Source organism: Hydra viridissima, unplaced genomic scaffold, assembly GCF_058129835.1.
Source record: "Hydra viridissima isolate aposymbiotic clone 2 unplaced genomic scaffold, HvirCarnegie_v1 scaffold_6, whole genome shotgun sequence".
NCBI classification, from domain to species: Eukaryota; Metazoa; Cnidaria; class Hydrozoa; order Anthoathecata; family Hydridae; genus Hydra; species Hydra viridissima.
In genome coordinates this window covers 16,620,064-16,635,948 of record NW_028324305.1, presented here as the reverse complement: position 1 = coordinate 16,635,948, position 15,885 = coordinate 16,620,064, and the positions used below count along the sequence as shown (strand labels likewise).

General features: G+C 30.4%; 1 protein-coding gene across 11 annotated transcripts; it reads right to left on the bottom strand.

Moving 5' to 3' along the window:
- Positions 1–1,795: 1,795 nt before the first annotated feature.
- On the bottom strand, positions 1,796–15,674 carry LOC145190241 (equilibrative nucleobase transporter 1-like). Of its 11 annotated transcripts, none has more exons than XR_016453179.1 (13): positions 15,482–15,616; positions 9,336–9,403; positions 8,251–8,359; positions 7,527–7,895; positions 6,913–6,959; positions 6,387–6,463; positions 5,914–6,009; positions 5,579–5,796; positions 5,279–5,404; positions 5,036–5,176; positions 2,511–2,737; positions 2,128–2,201; positions 1,796–1,914 (listed from the first exon to the last, which is right to left on the bottom strand). XR_016453179.1 is itself a non-coding variant. In XM_090089823.1 (13 exons), the coding sequence occupies exons 7-13, from the start codon at positions 5,983–5,985 to the stop codon at positions 1,905–1,907; spliced, it is 858 nt and encodes a 285-aa protein (XP_089945949.1). In that variant the 5' UTR covers positions 5,986–6,009; positions 6,387–6,463; positions 6,913–6,959; positions 7,527–7,895; positions 8,251–8,359; positions 9,336–9,403; positions 15,482–15,616; the 3' UTR covers positions 1,796–1,904. The 11 variants fall into 11 exon arrangements, 4 of the variants coding, with proteins under 4 accessions (XP_089945949.1, XP_089945948.1, XP_089945950.1 ...); XR_016453175.1 differs by having other exon boundaries at positions 2,008–2,201; positions 5,289–5,404; XM_090089823.1 differs by having other exon boundaries at positions 5,289–5,404.
- Positions 15,675–15,885: the final 211 nt, after the last annotated feature.

Sequence of the window (15,885 nt, the reverse complement as noted above, 5' to 3'; positions counted from 1 at the left end):
ATGTCATTATTGTTGGAAGATTTTTTTAACAAAGATTTTTTTCACAAGGGTCTAGCAAGATCCGTTGGAAGGGTTCGGGGTAAGTTACTGTGGTGGGTCTTTAGAATCCAGAGAATGGTGCAAGGAAAAGAGGGGGTGGGGGTGGGGTGGGGGATTATCAGTCGTAACTTGTGTTTTATTTTTCAACACCCAGTAAGTGTGTTTATATTTGTTTTTAGAATTAGTTCTGGCAACAAATAATTAACATCTAAAGTACTTAATTGCAAAAGCCAACAAAAACGATGTAAAAATCTTTTATTTGAAAAAAAATATTTTGCTTAACATTTTGCGTTCTAATTAAGCGTAAATGCCAAGTATAGACATATAACAAGAACATTCAATTGTCTTTTTAAAAAAATAATACATCGTTTCAATTAAAGTTTAGTTGGTTTGCACATTTATTTTTTAGATAACTAGATCTGGATCAGATGAAGCTGTGCAAAAGAAAAACTGGATCCAAATTTAATTAGCACCGCGAAAAAAAATGTGTCTAGATGCTGTTACACGAATTCGCGGATAATTCGCGTATGCAATTACCATTTAGATCTTTAACATCAATTATGTGGCAGCTGCCGCACTTCTTGAGAAAAAAAGTCTGATGTTGAGTGATTGAAAGGTGCATCAAACACTAGAAGCTCTTTCTCTTCCATCACATAGCCACATTAAAATGACCATTGATAACACTACATTCATGACAACTTCTGATTTTTAGAGATAATTCTTGAATGATACCCAAGATGTAGCGGTTGAATTAAGAAAATTGCATTTTTTTCGGAGAAAGAAAAACTTGAATTGCGGAAAAAGAGTCAATTGTAGATTCCAAATAGTGTACATTAGTATTAACAAAAAACGCATTAGTGAACACTTGTTTTGTCATCTAATTGCTTCGTTTAATAAATTTCTCTTTAATTGAATAAGTATCTTCAACAAAAGTTGGGCTATATGAATAGATCTTGGATCCACAAACTCTTTGATAACACTCACGCAAAATGTTTTTAATATACTTTATGACCAATTTAATCGTAATCTTTGAATTCGCAAATACTAAGTTGCTCATCCTTATTTCGAACTTGAAGATAGCTGCTAACAAAGCAGCATCTTTTAAAATAAAAATTGCCTACCTTAAAGGTTATAACACATAAAGCAGGTTTGCAATGATTGCTCGCACGCGTAGACGCATTCATTATTTTTAAGTTATACTGTTTTTCTCAGAAACTTTGTCCGTTTTGCAAAAATGGTGCTTATAGTTTTAATGTCATTCCTTGCAGCCACACATAATTCATTATATAACAACACTGTATTAATTCTATTACTAAGATAAAAACTTGCATAAAAGTAAAAAAAAAATAATTTTATCTCTTTAGAAATAGCCTAAAAAATGAGATTTTTCATCAAAGTTCACTTTAGGCCTCATATACACTAAAATCTTCTTTAAGTTTTACCGCTTTGTCAAATCGTCAAGTTAGAATTATTCTGTTCTATCTCCCATTTTAAACGTTGGAAGAAAATGAATTGTTAATTTCATTAAGTAATGTTCACTTTTAAAATACATTTTATTTTTAAATTTTTTTTTTCTAAATAGTGTCTTTAAACATAAGTTATTTTGAAAATAAGTTATTTTTTAAAAAAGTAATTCTAAAATTTTAAGTAATCTTTACTTATAGAATAAAATCAAAAACTTTCTTTCAACGATTAAAATGGGAGATAGAACAAAATAATTCTAACCAGACGAAATGTAAAGTCGCATCTGGGCATATTTTTCTTTTCGCACAACACCCTAGAAGTTCATCTGCGACTCAATTTCCGATAATTTCTCCAAACATTTACTGGATGTGCATAACCAACAACAACCAAGGTAAGCAATATTATGTTTGGCTAAAACACAGTAAAACATTACAATGTCAGTATTTAAATAATTTTAATATTCAAATAAGTGCATGTGAGTAAAACTTTCATTGAAACTCCTACCTAAAGTTCATGTTTTAATAGTTTAACAAAGATTTTGCTAAAAGGCAAAAACTGCAACGAATGAAGAGCAGCAATATTAGGCGATAAATATTGCAAGCAATATATATTGCAGTTACTCACGCGATTCCGATGTAAGTGGCATGATTAGCATACAAGAAGCCTCTTGCAGCTGTGCAGATGAAGTAGGAAGGTATCTTAAAGAAATTAATTTATATGTTTTTAAACACAGTATATTGTCTAAACAATCTATTACTCTTGATCTTATATTGTTTAAAATAATCTAATATTGTTTAAAATGATCTTATATTGATTAAAATGATCTTATATTGTTTAAAATGATCTTATATTTTTTAAAATGATAAACTTGCACTTATTCTTTAATCCCAGAAAAAAAGCGTTTTATAAAATATAATAAAAAGATAATATATAAAATTTTAAAGATCTTTTAAAAGATTTAAAGTCACTTTAAACAACTAAAATTAAAGTAAAGAATCTTCTGTTACCTGTAAATGAATACTATTTATAGCATCAAAGAAGCATAAAGCTGTAATTAAAACGTTGTTTATGCTAAAAGGAATTATGGAAGATCGCAGCTCTTTGGCGTGCCATTCTTCTTTTGTAAACTTTTGGATATTTTGCTTTTCAGATCGTCCAAACGCGAGGCCGATGAAAGGTGTGATAATTATTCCAGAAAACTGAACATATCCAAATATGTTTATGTACTTATTCACTGAAAATTCAAATATTTGATTTCTGAATAAAACGCCATAGAACTAATCTGTTTTAAAACAAAAAATTTTTTGAATACCAACGTGCAATATTACAATACGTGGTTTGCAAATGGTAATTTACTTAGGGTTAAAATAAAGATCGTTAACTAAGATTCTCTTTCCCTTTGCTTTTTACCCTTTTTTTGTTTTTGGTATTCATTAATCACCCCAATGTTATGTAAATTTTAAGCATAAACTTATCAAGAAAAGTATTTAATTAGATTTTTTTATGGGACATCTCCTCAAAAAAAAACTTTAAACTAAATTAAATTATATTTACGCAGCCGCGTCAATAAACATATAAACATATCAGGACCAGTGTAACAGGAATTTCGTACACTGGAAAGTTAGGACTTCGGAACTCTTCCCATTCTTATCTAATATCCCGATAAAATAATTTCTCCTGTAAATTTGGACCCAAAAATATGCAACAGTTAAATCAACAACATTTGTTATCAAAGTTAACAAAGTTTACTCATTCTAGTAATTACAATTATTTTCAGAAAAATTACGACGTTTTATTTAATGTAATTAAGTGCTCTTTGCATTTGCACCAAAAAATCTTCGCGTGATTCAAATTATGTACTAAAATAGGAGCGGACTGGAAGAGGATAGTAGTTCACTAAAAGTGGAGGCCTCACTTTTCTATATTTAGGCTAGAAAAATATTATGGTGTATGTTAAGTATATATCGAAAGACTCGATGGATTCCGAACTGATATATTTATTGAAAAATTTTCTACCTTCAAATTAAAATTATCGCTAAAATTTTTTAGATTATTTTTGGTTCACCCCATAAAAAATCCTTTAAACTGTTCAAAAAACCTTCTTCACCAAATATGTGGCTTTTTTTTTTTTCTTTTCGAAAACAACGGTTTACTTCGGCGAATCAACTTATTAACCTAACAGGTTATTTGAGCAATGTATATAATATATGTAACTCACTACTTTTTCAATGATCGATTTTGATGATAATCTAAATTTCGGGTCATTAAAGTAGACGGAATTTGAGAGATGAAAATTATTTTGTTATATATTTTTATTAATTGTTATTACATATAATTGAAAAAAATTAATTAGAAGTGGAATTAAATTATACACACGTAAGCGAAGATAAGAATAAGTTATTGTTACCATGGCCGCCGAGAGGGGAGGGGGGGGGGTGAACGGGGAAGAATCCCGGGTTCCCTCGTGTTTCCAAAAAATTTTTAAAGTAATTTTTAAAATATTTAAATAGTTTTGACTTTTAAAAGATTTAATTAACTTTTATTTTTCATTTTCAATGACCAGAGCACGCTTTTTTTGGTCCTGGGTATGTAATTGATCATAATGAGGGCCCCTTAAGAAAACTTCCACGGGGCCGGAAATTTCTCTTGGCTGCTATGATTGTTACTGCTCTAATTAAGAAAGAAGCATCTTTGTAAAAAAATATCATTTAAATTATCCAACAAATAATAAATCTGGAGCAAACTTTGCTTACAGAAATAGGAATCAGATTCTGAAACCAGAGTCAGTTTACAACTTTTACACCAAATTCAGTTGAAATTTTGACACCTGAGATATAAAACCTGTTCTTGCAATAGATAAACTTCCAGTTGATAAATTTTACACATTGTTTGTGTGATTTTTTTTTTTATGGTTGAACAAGTGTTAATTGTGCTACGTTGTGTCCACCTTCATACTTTCGGCACTTTTCATAATAAGATGAAAATATCTTTAAATGATACTTTTAAAATTAGAAATTTATGATGATGATTTTCTATCGTCACCTTCCTCGTTATACCAATCAGTTTTGGTTTAAGAACTATATGCGGATGCAAGCAACTTTTTAGCAAAATTCAAACGGTGAAAGGTTCACGTTTTTTTAATGATAATTGTGGATGGGTAACGACTATTTTTTTTGAGTACTAGTTATAGCATATCTAAAAATGTTATTTAACTATATTACGTATTTTGCTTTTTTTATAAACCTCATTTTGCTTCATCTCTTCTTATTTGAGAAATGGTCTCGTTATTGCTAATTTTTTGCGATGTTAATTTTACAAAGCACGGTTGAACCAAAAAATTAAGGATAAAAATATTTTCGAAAAATTCGTGGTTTTTTTTTTGCTTTTTTTTTTTTAGCAAAATGTGTTTAATCCAGTAGTGGTAATTAAAGAGTATGAGTCTTTAAACTGACTTAACTAAAAAAGAAATTGGGGTGGGGTAGGTGATGGGAAGAGAAAGTATTACTTTACCGTGACCTACGTTCACACGCACCTTCATTAAAATTGCTTGGCATCAATTTCTCTAAAGCACCTTGCAACGAACCAACGTAGCATAAAATTTTCAAATGGATAACAAGGAGACATACCAGCTCGAGAAGATAAAGCGAAGTAAAGACAGAATTGATTACGGATGCTACAAAAAAAACCCAGAAAAAAAACAAAAAAACACAGCTAAGTTAGGTATAAAGTCACTCATAATTAAAATACGCTTAAAATTGGAAAAAAAAACAAAAACCTTTTTGAACCTTGTGTCTCGAATGACAAATTTTTGTCATCAGTATTCGTTTCTTTTGAAGTGACCTGCATTTCAGTGTGGTATACATCTTCATCTTCCATCAATTTTCTTCGTGCATCGGAAACTCTAAAAAAGGAAAACATTTTTCAATAAAAATTCTTCTAATTCTGTAAAAAATATTTTTGCCTGAATTTTGTTAAAAAAATTTCAACGAACCAATTTAAAATCATTTTTCTTTTCATCTTCTTACTTCCCCTTCTGGATAAATCAGCAAAAATGCATTTTAAGTTTTTAAAATACCTTTCAAATGTTAGAATACTTCTTCCTTCTTCATCTTTTGGAATGATTTCTTTAAGCGCGGTATCATCAGCAATTTCATGTTCGTTTTCATTTGACCATTCCTTTAAAATGTGATATGGAGGCACAAGGAAGATTGTTCCCAGGTTAATTAACACAAACACAATACCAGAATAAAAGAACATGATTGTTCTTAACTCAAGTCTGTAATCGTGTAACAACTGATAAAAAAAACTTTATTTTAAATTTTTATGGCATTCATCCACCAAATTAATACCTTTTTTTCAATTAGTTGATTAGAGCAGTGCAATCATGCAAAAAAAAAAATCTTGACTGACCTTAAAGAGTAGCAACACTACAGCCGAAGAATCGAACGCCCCATTTAAACTGCACATCGCTAGTGCCTTCATTTGCCAAAAAGCGATGTTACTTATCTATAATAAGAAATAAGTATCCTTAATTTGGTAAATCATCTGACCATAACTTAGTTTGAATATTGTTTCAATTAGAAAAAACCTTTATACAAAACTTTGAGAGTTATCAATTTTTATGTTGTGGTGGAGTTAATCGAGTGCAATTTTTAAAACTAAAAAACTAACTCCCGGGATTCTACAGTTATCTAAATGTATGAGATCATAAAAAGAAAATTTAAAAAATGAGCAATTAGAGTTGGGATAGTACTTCAATATAACGAGTCCAAAGTCGAAAAAGCATCGTACATCTTGTATATATGTATATATATATATATATATACAATGTAATATAAATAATATATATTATATAATATAATGTAAAAAAGTAGTTTATATGCCTGAAAAATTGATATTGCAAGCACTATGCCACCAAAACCAATGGCTGTGAAGCTTGGGAATAGGAAATCTTCATACCCTAACAAAACATTACAAAATGAATACTCAGAAAAGGTAATTAATTTTATCACTAACATTTGTTAGCTATAAATATAAACTTGACTAAACTTTTGTAATGTGAGTACTTGAAAGCTTTATCAAACGTGGACGAAATTTTTATTAAAAAATTTAAAAAATATTAAAGTGAGTGAAAAAGAATTGAAAGATTGCAAGGGCTTTTTTTTAAGTTTGAATTTAAAACTTAATTTAAGTTTTAAAGTTTTAAATGTATGTATAAATTCTAATTACGATGTTTAAAACTATTTCTGCATGAGAGTTATAAATACATTCGGCGACTGTAATTTTTAAGAAACCGACTTTTCCGGTATTCTAGCCTGATATTGAACCATATTAATTTTTGAAGAAAATGATATGTTGAATTGGCAATCAAATGCTGAGCAATAAACAAATGTTACTCACACAACCTACCTTTGGAAATAAGACCTTATCCCAAACAACCAATCACGTAGACAGCACTATGATTTATAAACATGAAATGAAAAATCAAATATGAGAAATTCGAAAAAAAAAACCAGTGAACATTTTCATGATATGCACGAAAAAATAGTGGTGCAAATGCAACCTCGTACCTACAGACTTTTTGTTTTAATTTCAATAAACCTCATAAATGGGTTGTTTGAGATAACTTTCATCAAATAAGAAATTAAAAAATTCAATATTGGATACAAGGCTAAAATACTGTTTCATAATATTTCTGTCAATTTTGTAGAAAAACTAGAAATACTCGAAAATTGGGAAATCTCAACGGTAATTTAGGGATTGACACTGGCCTAGTGAGTTAGGTAAGGCAATAAGTTAGTATTCGAGAGAAACATAGGGTTTTTAAAATGACAGCTCATGATAATTTACAAACTTATTTGCTTTTTTTTTTGTTCTTCCCAATAAAAAATGTGAGCCAATCATGAGTAGGCACAAAGCCACCGCTACACCAATATACATCACAACTGTACTAATTCTTTTTTTTTTTACTTACCTTTAAAAAAAAAAAAGTTATAAATGTAGTTTCGTAATATTTATATTACCCTCCTAATATTCTTGTAGTTTTTGGTCCAAATCTATCAATAAAGAGTCCCACCGGAAATTGAGCAGCGTTAAGAAAAGACGTCGCAATGGTGAACACCAAGTTCAACTGATCGTTTTGTAACAAGCAATCGAAAGCCTGATTTTCATGGGTTTTTGTATCATATAAGTTGTCAAAACTATTGTTGGAGTTCTTTTAGGGGATTTCGATGCATTTGTCGAAGTAAAATTGCTTGGCTTTAAAGACAATCACGATACTCGCCCAACCAAACACTATTCCTCCGCACAATAGTACCTCAATTAAACCAAAGACGAACAGAGTTATAAGATAATTTTTACTTCGACTTTGGTAAAACATAATGGACTTTTCGCTAAATTAAATAACGCTAAAAAAATTAAACTCTTTTTTCAGAAAAGTGCTTAAAAAACATTAAACCGACGTTTAGGGTTCTCAGACATTCTGCTTTTACGGAGGAAAAGCGTAACACGAACCCTTACTTAAGATTAACATTAGCATTGTGCTCTTCTTCGTAAAGTTTGAACGTTTGAGAACTCTATCTTCGGTAAACTTATGATTGTTATTGTAAGGCTGTTATTGCTAAAGATGAAAAATAATAGTTAAAAAGAAATCGCAGCATGACATTTTGACAATTGCTATGACAATATTCGCCATTGTAAATAATAAATCTAAATAATGAATTAAAAATCTAATAAAGTAAATCTTACCAATTAAAAACTTCCAGTAAGAATTACAAACGTATTTGCTTTAGTTAATGTTGTGCAGCATCATCCTTAAAGCTGTCCTTAATTATTGGTGTTCTGCTCATGACGTCAACTATATAATTAAGCATTGTGAGATATTTAACCATTATGGAAGCAAAAGTTTTTAATTAAAAAGAAGGCTGAAAGATTTCGTCTATAAATAAAAAAAGCCATCGAAACATATTTAAGTGGAGAGACAACTATAGTGGTGGAAGGCATTTTAAGAAATTTTAAGAAATACAAAACGAATGTAAATTAGAAATTCAAACTTTTATAGAATTTAAAACTAAATGTGTAGAGTGATATAAAAATAAAAACATAAGTTGGTTAATAATTAGAAATTTGGGGTGAAGTGAGTTCCGACGTCATAAAAAAATTGAAACAAAAATTTTGTGTATTATATTTATGCAATTCTTTGAGAACATGAATACGAGACCTAAAACACCTGTTCTTCTGCTGAAACTGAGCAAGTAGATGGTCAGACAGAGTGTATTAGGAGGATGAAAATGGGATAAGTGCCTTCTTTACCTCCCTTCCCCACCCCTACCCACCCCAAACCACCCCCATCTTAATTTTCCCCCACCCACCCACCCACCCATCCCCATCTTAATATTCTATAAAGGTAAGCAAGGAAATTTATCTTGGGAATATATTAAACAAGTATTATTGTTTTATTAACTTTTTCTTAAAAAACTCGATTTATTTGCATTTAAAAAAAAACAAAACAAAAAAAATAATAATAACCCTATATTCATGCAGATTCGGTAAACCGTTAACGAATATCATTGTATGTATATAAATATTTGCATGTAAGTAAATCTTTGCATGTAAACAACAATTTTTTATTTTTCTATTTGTCTTTATCCTTAAAAAAAGTTTTCTTTTAAAAAATAATGAAATCGTATTCAAAGATTATTTATTTCTTTGTTTTCTAAAACAGGTTAATTTCTTTCATTAAATTCTTTTCAGTAATGAGTTTTTTCCTTTTTCCTCTTCATTGCAAACAGTTAAAAAACGTGCTACTCGAAAGAGAATATTTAATAAATCACCTTATAATCATTTTTAAAAACAATTCTAGCTATTAACACATCCCAGGGAATTGATGAAACATCCAACCCTAAACAGAAAACCTTAAAATTAATGATGACTTCGACAGCGCAAGACACAGGATTCAAGCGCCAATTAATTATGTCAATCGCAGAAGAAGTTCCAAAATCCTACAAAAACATTAAGGGTTTGCTTGATTTCATATGACATTAACTCAGAAAATCTTTATACCAAAGTCTCAAGAAATCTGAGGAAGAAGCAATATAGCTGAAGCTTCTTTGGTCATTAGTAAAAACTCTGAACTTGTTCTGGATTTAATACCAAAAAAGAAGCTTCATTTTTTTTGGGATTGTTAAGCATCTGTTCAAGAATCCGCTGCAGTGTTGATGAGAAGCAAGGTTCAGCCTGCAAAGCTGAACATTCAAATGCAAACCTTTATGGCAGTCAATTTATAGGTAATGAGTGCAATATGCTGTTACAAAATGTAGATATCCTTCAAAAAATAGCCATATAAAATCAAATACATGCCATTTTTTCCCATGTAACAGAGCTTCAAGATAAAAATTAAACAAATTCCTTCAAGATTATAGACCCGAACTTTTGCACTGTCGACTTCAATAGCGAACATTTGTGAAGTCATTGAAGAAACATTTTAAAAATAAAATATTAACAAAAAATTAAAGAAAACAATTAAATAAAAGTACGTCTAATGATGATGTTGTTCAGTGGAAAGCATTTTCAATTTTATACTTTTATCTTTTCGTTATATTAAAAACTTTTATGTTAAAAGAAAATATATCCTTGTTCACACTTGCTAATTTAAGGTTGGTATTTATCAAAATCCTAAAAATTTGATACCTCTCGGACAAATCTAAGCGATTTCGATACTTTGCATATCTACTTTTCCATATGTAAGTATTTATACACCCCAAGAACTTTGTTGGAAGCTCCGTAAGCATTAACCATGAAATTTATTGAACGTGAGAATATTTTGGAGGTTATTTTTTTGACTGCATATTTTTTTTTTGTACCAACCTCTTTTGAAAGTCTTTTAAACTCTGGTAAAATAACGATGAAAATTACTTTGACAAACTATCAACCATTCTGATTTAGTTTTGCAAAACCACACTTCAAAGTGAAATAAAAATTTCAATAAAGTTTTTAGAAACTTTTCGATAACTTGCTGACAGGAAATTTAGAAACTCACTCTTTCCCATAACTTACTTATCATCTAAGTTTTTTAACAGTAATACGGTCTTCATTAAGGGAAATTGAGTATTCAGTTGTATGTTAAAAGAAGCCTTTTTAACTAACGATCAGCGATTGTACATTCTGTAATTTAAGTGTTACTCGCGAGCATCTCTAAAATGTTATTTTCGTTCTAATAAACTATATTCGTTTTTAACATGATATATTTGAACGAAACTAATACCAAATTATCCCACACGACATTAAAACATGATGTGCCCTAAGAATATTTTTTTAAACCTATGTTTAACATCTTTTTCCTCCAAATTATGCGTAAATTATACGTAAATTATGCGTAAATTTTAACATGAATACAGTGTACCTCATACCACGTATAGCATAATGTTAACTGCTGTTTTCAGTTTTTGTTGAAATTCAACGGATTTTAAGTGTTTTTCAGCTTCTTACACATCGGTAATTAGTTTTAATTTGATCACTGATATTCTCGGGATCTTGTGTATCTTTTAAAGCAATATCAACATTGTGTAATCATAATCAATACCATTGTGACAGTCATTCAACTTAGCAGAAATTTGCGTCAGTCTAAAGATTGCAATTGCATATCTACAATCTTTTTAAAGTCTATGCGGATGCAGGGATAGCTTATGTAAAAAGTTTAATATTTAAAGTTTTTTTTTTTCTAAATTGAACAATTTTTAATGTTTAACAAAAGTCTTCTTTTGTTAAACATTAATTTGTTCAACTTAGAACGCACATTGACCCTAAAGAAATCATTCTCAACCAATGTTTTTGACTCCGGCTCACCAAGATTATTGCACATTTGCAATTTGTTTTCGGGTAGTGCACTTTTTACATTTACAGCTCCACTGGCAAGACTTCAATATTTAAAAGCAGTTGCATCGGGGTTGTAAAAAAAAGAGTGAAGTTCTTATAGAACTGGAATTACCTGTTGTCAGGTTTCCACGTGAGCCCTTTATAAGATTACTAAAATTTTTTATTGCAAAGGCCTTCCGCGAAGATAATTTGGCGGAAGGCCTTTGCAGTAGAAAATTATAGTACTTACTATACTATTACAAATAAGAAACAAAGTATTTATAATCAAAAAGTGTTCCGAACAGCATGTAATTGCTTTACATGCGCTGCATATGCCCTGTATCATTGATAGCTGATAACTTTCAATTAAGTAATATTTTCCACAGTGGAAATTGATTAACTATTTACCCGCCAAATCGTTTTATTAAATCAAATGAAAAACAAGAGAAAAATGTCAGGAACAGGTTGTTCTCTGACCGGTTTTCCGGATTGATTATCGAGTCTTGTGTGTGTTTTTCCCTAAAAAGTAACTCGCATTTCGGTTATCGTAGTAAGTGTTAGATATCACAGTTCTCTTTTTTTTTTTTATATTCAAACTGACTTGAATCCCCGTTTTTTGATTTGTAAATAACTCTCTATTTGATGGTAAGCGGCAGATTGTGTCTGTTTTAAACCAAGTACATCCAAAGTTACAAAGAAATCTGAAGTGAAATGTAGTCCATTAACACTGACCAGTTAAATTTGGAAGCCTCTCACTGACCAGTTAAATTAGAAACACATGCAGAGAAAACCATCCCCTTAAAACGGTAACAGTGCTGAGAAAAACATCTGAATTAAAACACACCCAGCTAACACAAAACGTTCAAGTACGTTCGAAGAACGTTGGAAAAGTTCTTAAAACGTTCTTAGAACGTGCCCGACCGTTTCTAACGCTCTACGAACCTTTCTTGAACGTTTTTTGTTAGCTGCGAAAAAAAAAAAAAAAGGATTGAGAAAACTTAGAAAAAGAATTGTAAAATGAAATACCAACTTCTTGCTTTTTCCTTAATCAATCGATCTATATTGTTGAGCCGTATATGAATTCTTCTCAAGTCTTTTATAGGTACAATATCAGTATGTCGACAAATGCTGTTTTTTCATCATTTTATGGCGCTATAAAACTATATTCTTACTGAGACCCACAAGAGAATTCTATTTTCTATCTAGCGCCTAACGACGGTTGAGATGCGATTTTCTTTTTTATCATTTGCTTTAATACTCTGTTACTTAATGTTGCTAACCGAATTTATTTTGCAGTTCTACTAACGGGACAGGCTGGCAGCATTACCGTGTTCGTTTGCTGGTCTTAATACCATTTAATAATCATATGTACAAAGCTTTATGGGCCAGCATATTAATGTGACTACCGCAAGTGATGGTAAAATTCTAGTACTGTTAAAGATTTATTCTCAAATATTTTCATTTGTTTCATACCTTTTATGATTTTTAAAGTCAAACTTAGTTTGATGAAAAGCCGTCTTTTGAGATAAACTCGCTATGGAGTTTAACCTTTAACCCTTTTGCAAAGTCAAAGCAAACTTAAATCTCTTTTGGTAGAGTTTCTTATGAATCAGAGGGGCAGGCACTTATCATTTTTGTAATTATTACATTATCCTACCATCAGAGGATAATGTGATGATTATAAAGATAATAAGTAGCTTCGCCATTTTTTTTGACTTTCATTTAAAAAGTTTAGCAAATAGAAGTATAATTTGTTTTGATTTCAAATTGAAACAAATAAAGAAAGCAAAGACAGATTTAAAATGGCCATTTACAATGTTGCATACTACTAAGAAATTTTTTTGATTACAGCAACAGATACTAACTCTTGTCGATACTGAAAAATAACTTCTAAAACTTGATGCAAAAGATTCGACCTTTATCTTTGATACCGTAACTGCTGATAAGCCTGCCGGCTTATAGTTGCTACAGCAGCCATTTGAAGACTCCACGGGAAGAAACGGCAGGGTCATATTTTGAAAGTTTCGACTTTTTACACTTTCTAGCTTTACTAACCATAATAGCATATTTTGTATTTGAATTCAAATCAAATAAATGGTTTGATGCATATTTAAAGTTTTTTTAAGTTTTCCTAAAACTTCGAAACTTATAAAGGTTTAAAAGTTTAATAATGATTTATCTCAAAATGTGACCCTGCCGTTTCTTCCCGTGGAGTCTTCATTTGCTACTATAGAAACTTAAGATTGCAATTATTGTAAAAAGTTTAGGTATTAATAACGTAATATTAAAGTTTGTCAAACAATCGAAAAACTATTTATTAAAGTCTCTTTTGTTTGGAAGGGACTACACCCCATTCTTACAGATACAGAAACAAATATAAATCTAAGGTTTTTAGTGTCTGAAAATTAGAGGTTTCTGATCCTGCGGCGAACAAAAGTGTCGTGTTTTCATCCTGCTCTATCAATTTCTTACTTAAATTGGTTTCAATTAACGTTTGTTCAGCTCATAAACTCTAATCTGAATATTGTGATTCCTGTTGTTTAATTGAAATAAAGGTACCGAGTTTGAAGTTCAGACTCTCAGCGCTTGACTAAGAGCTCCTTAAAAAGCTCATGACACTAGTTCTTCATTACGACTATTCCTTGGACACCTTGAGTGTCTTTTCCCCGAAAAAAACCAAACACTGTGAGATTAACTTCTTATTACATTAATTCTTTAAGTTAACGACAACCTTTTTATTCTTAACAAAGTATAATTGGTGCTATTTCGAATAATTGGGAAATTCGAAAAGATAAGAATCTTGCTGCATGTCTTCGCTACTAATAGAAAGGAGAATAGATCCTAAATAGCTATCCGTGAAAAACTTTGATGGTTTTAATGAATGTGGATTCTTTTGAATATACTTATGTAATTATTAAAACCTTTCGATTGTAAAAGAAAACAATTGATTTAAAATTTTTTGATATAATAATCTCTTTAGCAAAAGTTTTCCAAAAAATTAACAATGTTTTTTGGTTTTTTAAACTATTCTGAAACCATGTTTGGTAGATCTGTTAAGATTTTGCATCCCTGAATCAGGTGAAAAATCTTTATCAGTTTAATCATATTTGAATAGTCAGCGTCACCCTAGCACTCAACGAGTGCAGAGGGGGAGTTTTGCCAGAAAAATAAAAAAAAAGATTACTATTTAAGTTTTCTATGGATTTCTTGAGAATGAGTATATTCTTCCTCATGATATTTGTGGCGTTTGTCATCATGTTGTTCAGTCTTTAAATACTTCTCAGCCATGTCTATTGAAAAGACTTATTATGAACAAATGTTGAACAAAGCTGATTTTAAAAGTCTTTCTCTTCTAACATGAAAGAATCCACTTTGTTCTTGTACAACTTTTAGACTAATAGGCAAACATTTGGTAGCATTACTAGATTTAATTGGTTGACCAAGAGCTAATCCGTTAATATAGAAAGATCTTGCAGTTTCCATTAAATATTGAAACCACTGTCACTCAGATATTGCTCGCGGTAAACCTTATAACTGCTCAAACGTTAGTTTATTTTCTCATGTTAATGTTTTTTCTCCTAAGACAAAAGATCTAATTTTTAGTCAGCATATTAAAGAGAAAATGAACTCATCATTTTTTCCTTATGATGGAAGATTTTGATATTTTTATGTTCAGGAAGGACCATATTTAACAAAACAACCAAAGGAGATCTTCATTAATTCGTTATATTGAAGCAATCGTTAGAAAAACTGCAAATGTTTAATTGCATAAAATTAGGATTCGTTTATTAAAAGCTCACTCGAAACATGAGTTCTAACCCAGTAAACATTTGACGTCCTTAGACGTCAATAAACATCCACCAGACGTCTAAGGACGTTCAAAAATTACTGGGAATGAATTTCTAGCCATTCTATATATAACTACCTGTTCCCCGATTGTTCATTCAAATAAACTTTGATAAACAAAATCATGCATCATCAGTAGATCTTTATTCTCCTACTTGGTCAAAACTCTCAAAAAGAACTCTTGAAAAAGTATTGGCAAAGCCGGAGTAAGAAAAAGGTTGACATAAAAAAAGGAATGCTGAAACTCTAATTAAATTAAAATATAAAAATTGGTGTTTACCTTCTGCGCACAAGTTAGTTTTAAAATCTAGCAGAACGATTTTTGACTAAAAAAAACTCTCTATTTAAAATTGCAAATGAAACGAAAGAACTTTTCAAAAACTCTGTAATACTGAGAGAGTAAAAAGTTTGTTTCAGTTTAGCAAATGGTTTGCTAGCTTTTGACCATGCACACCATTTGCTGCACTAATTGTAAATAACATTTTAAACACTTGGAAACTTTTTAGTCTTCTGTATATTTTACACACCGTCGTTCAATCGTTTTTAAGAACACCATCATCCAATCGTTTTTAAGAACACCATCATCCAATCGTTTTTAAGAACACCATCATCCAATCGTTTTTAAGAACACCATCATCCAATCGTTTTTAAGAACACAATCATCTAACGTTCATCATCCAAATA

Bases quoted from the DNA above. Each gene is read 5' to 3' on its own strand.
- LOC145190241 (XM_090089822.1), bottom strand. From the start codon at position 5,985: ATGAAGGCACTAGCGATGTGCAGTTTAAATGGGGCGTTCGATTCTTCG. The intron at 5,797-5,913 runs GTCAGTCAAGAT...TTTTTTTATCAG, and splicing joins TAGTGTTGCTACTCTTTAAG to TTGTTACACGATTACAGACT. The intron at 5,405-5,578 runs GTATTTTAAAAA...TTCCTTTTTTAG, and splicing joins AGTATTCTAACATTTGAAAG to AGTTTCCGATGCACGAAGAA.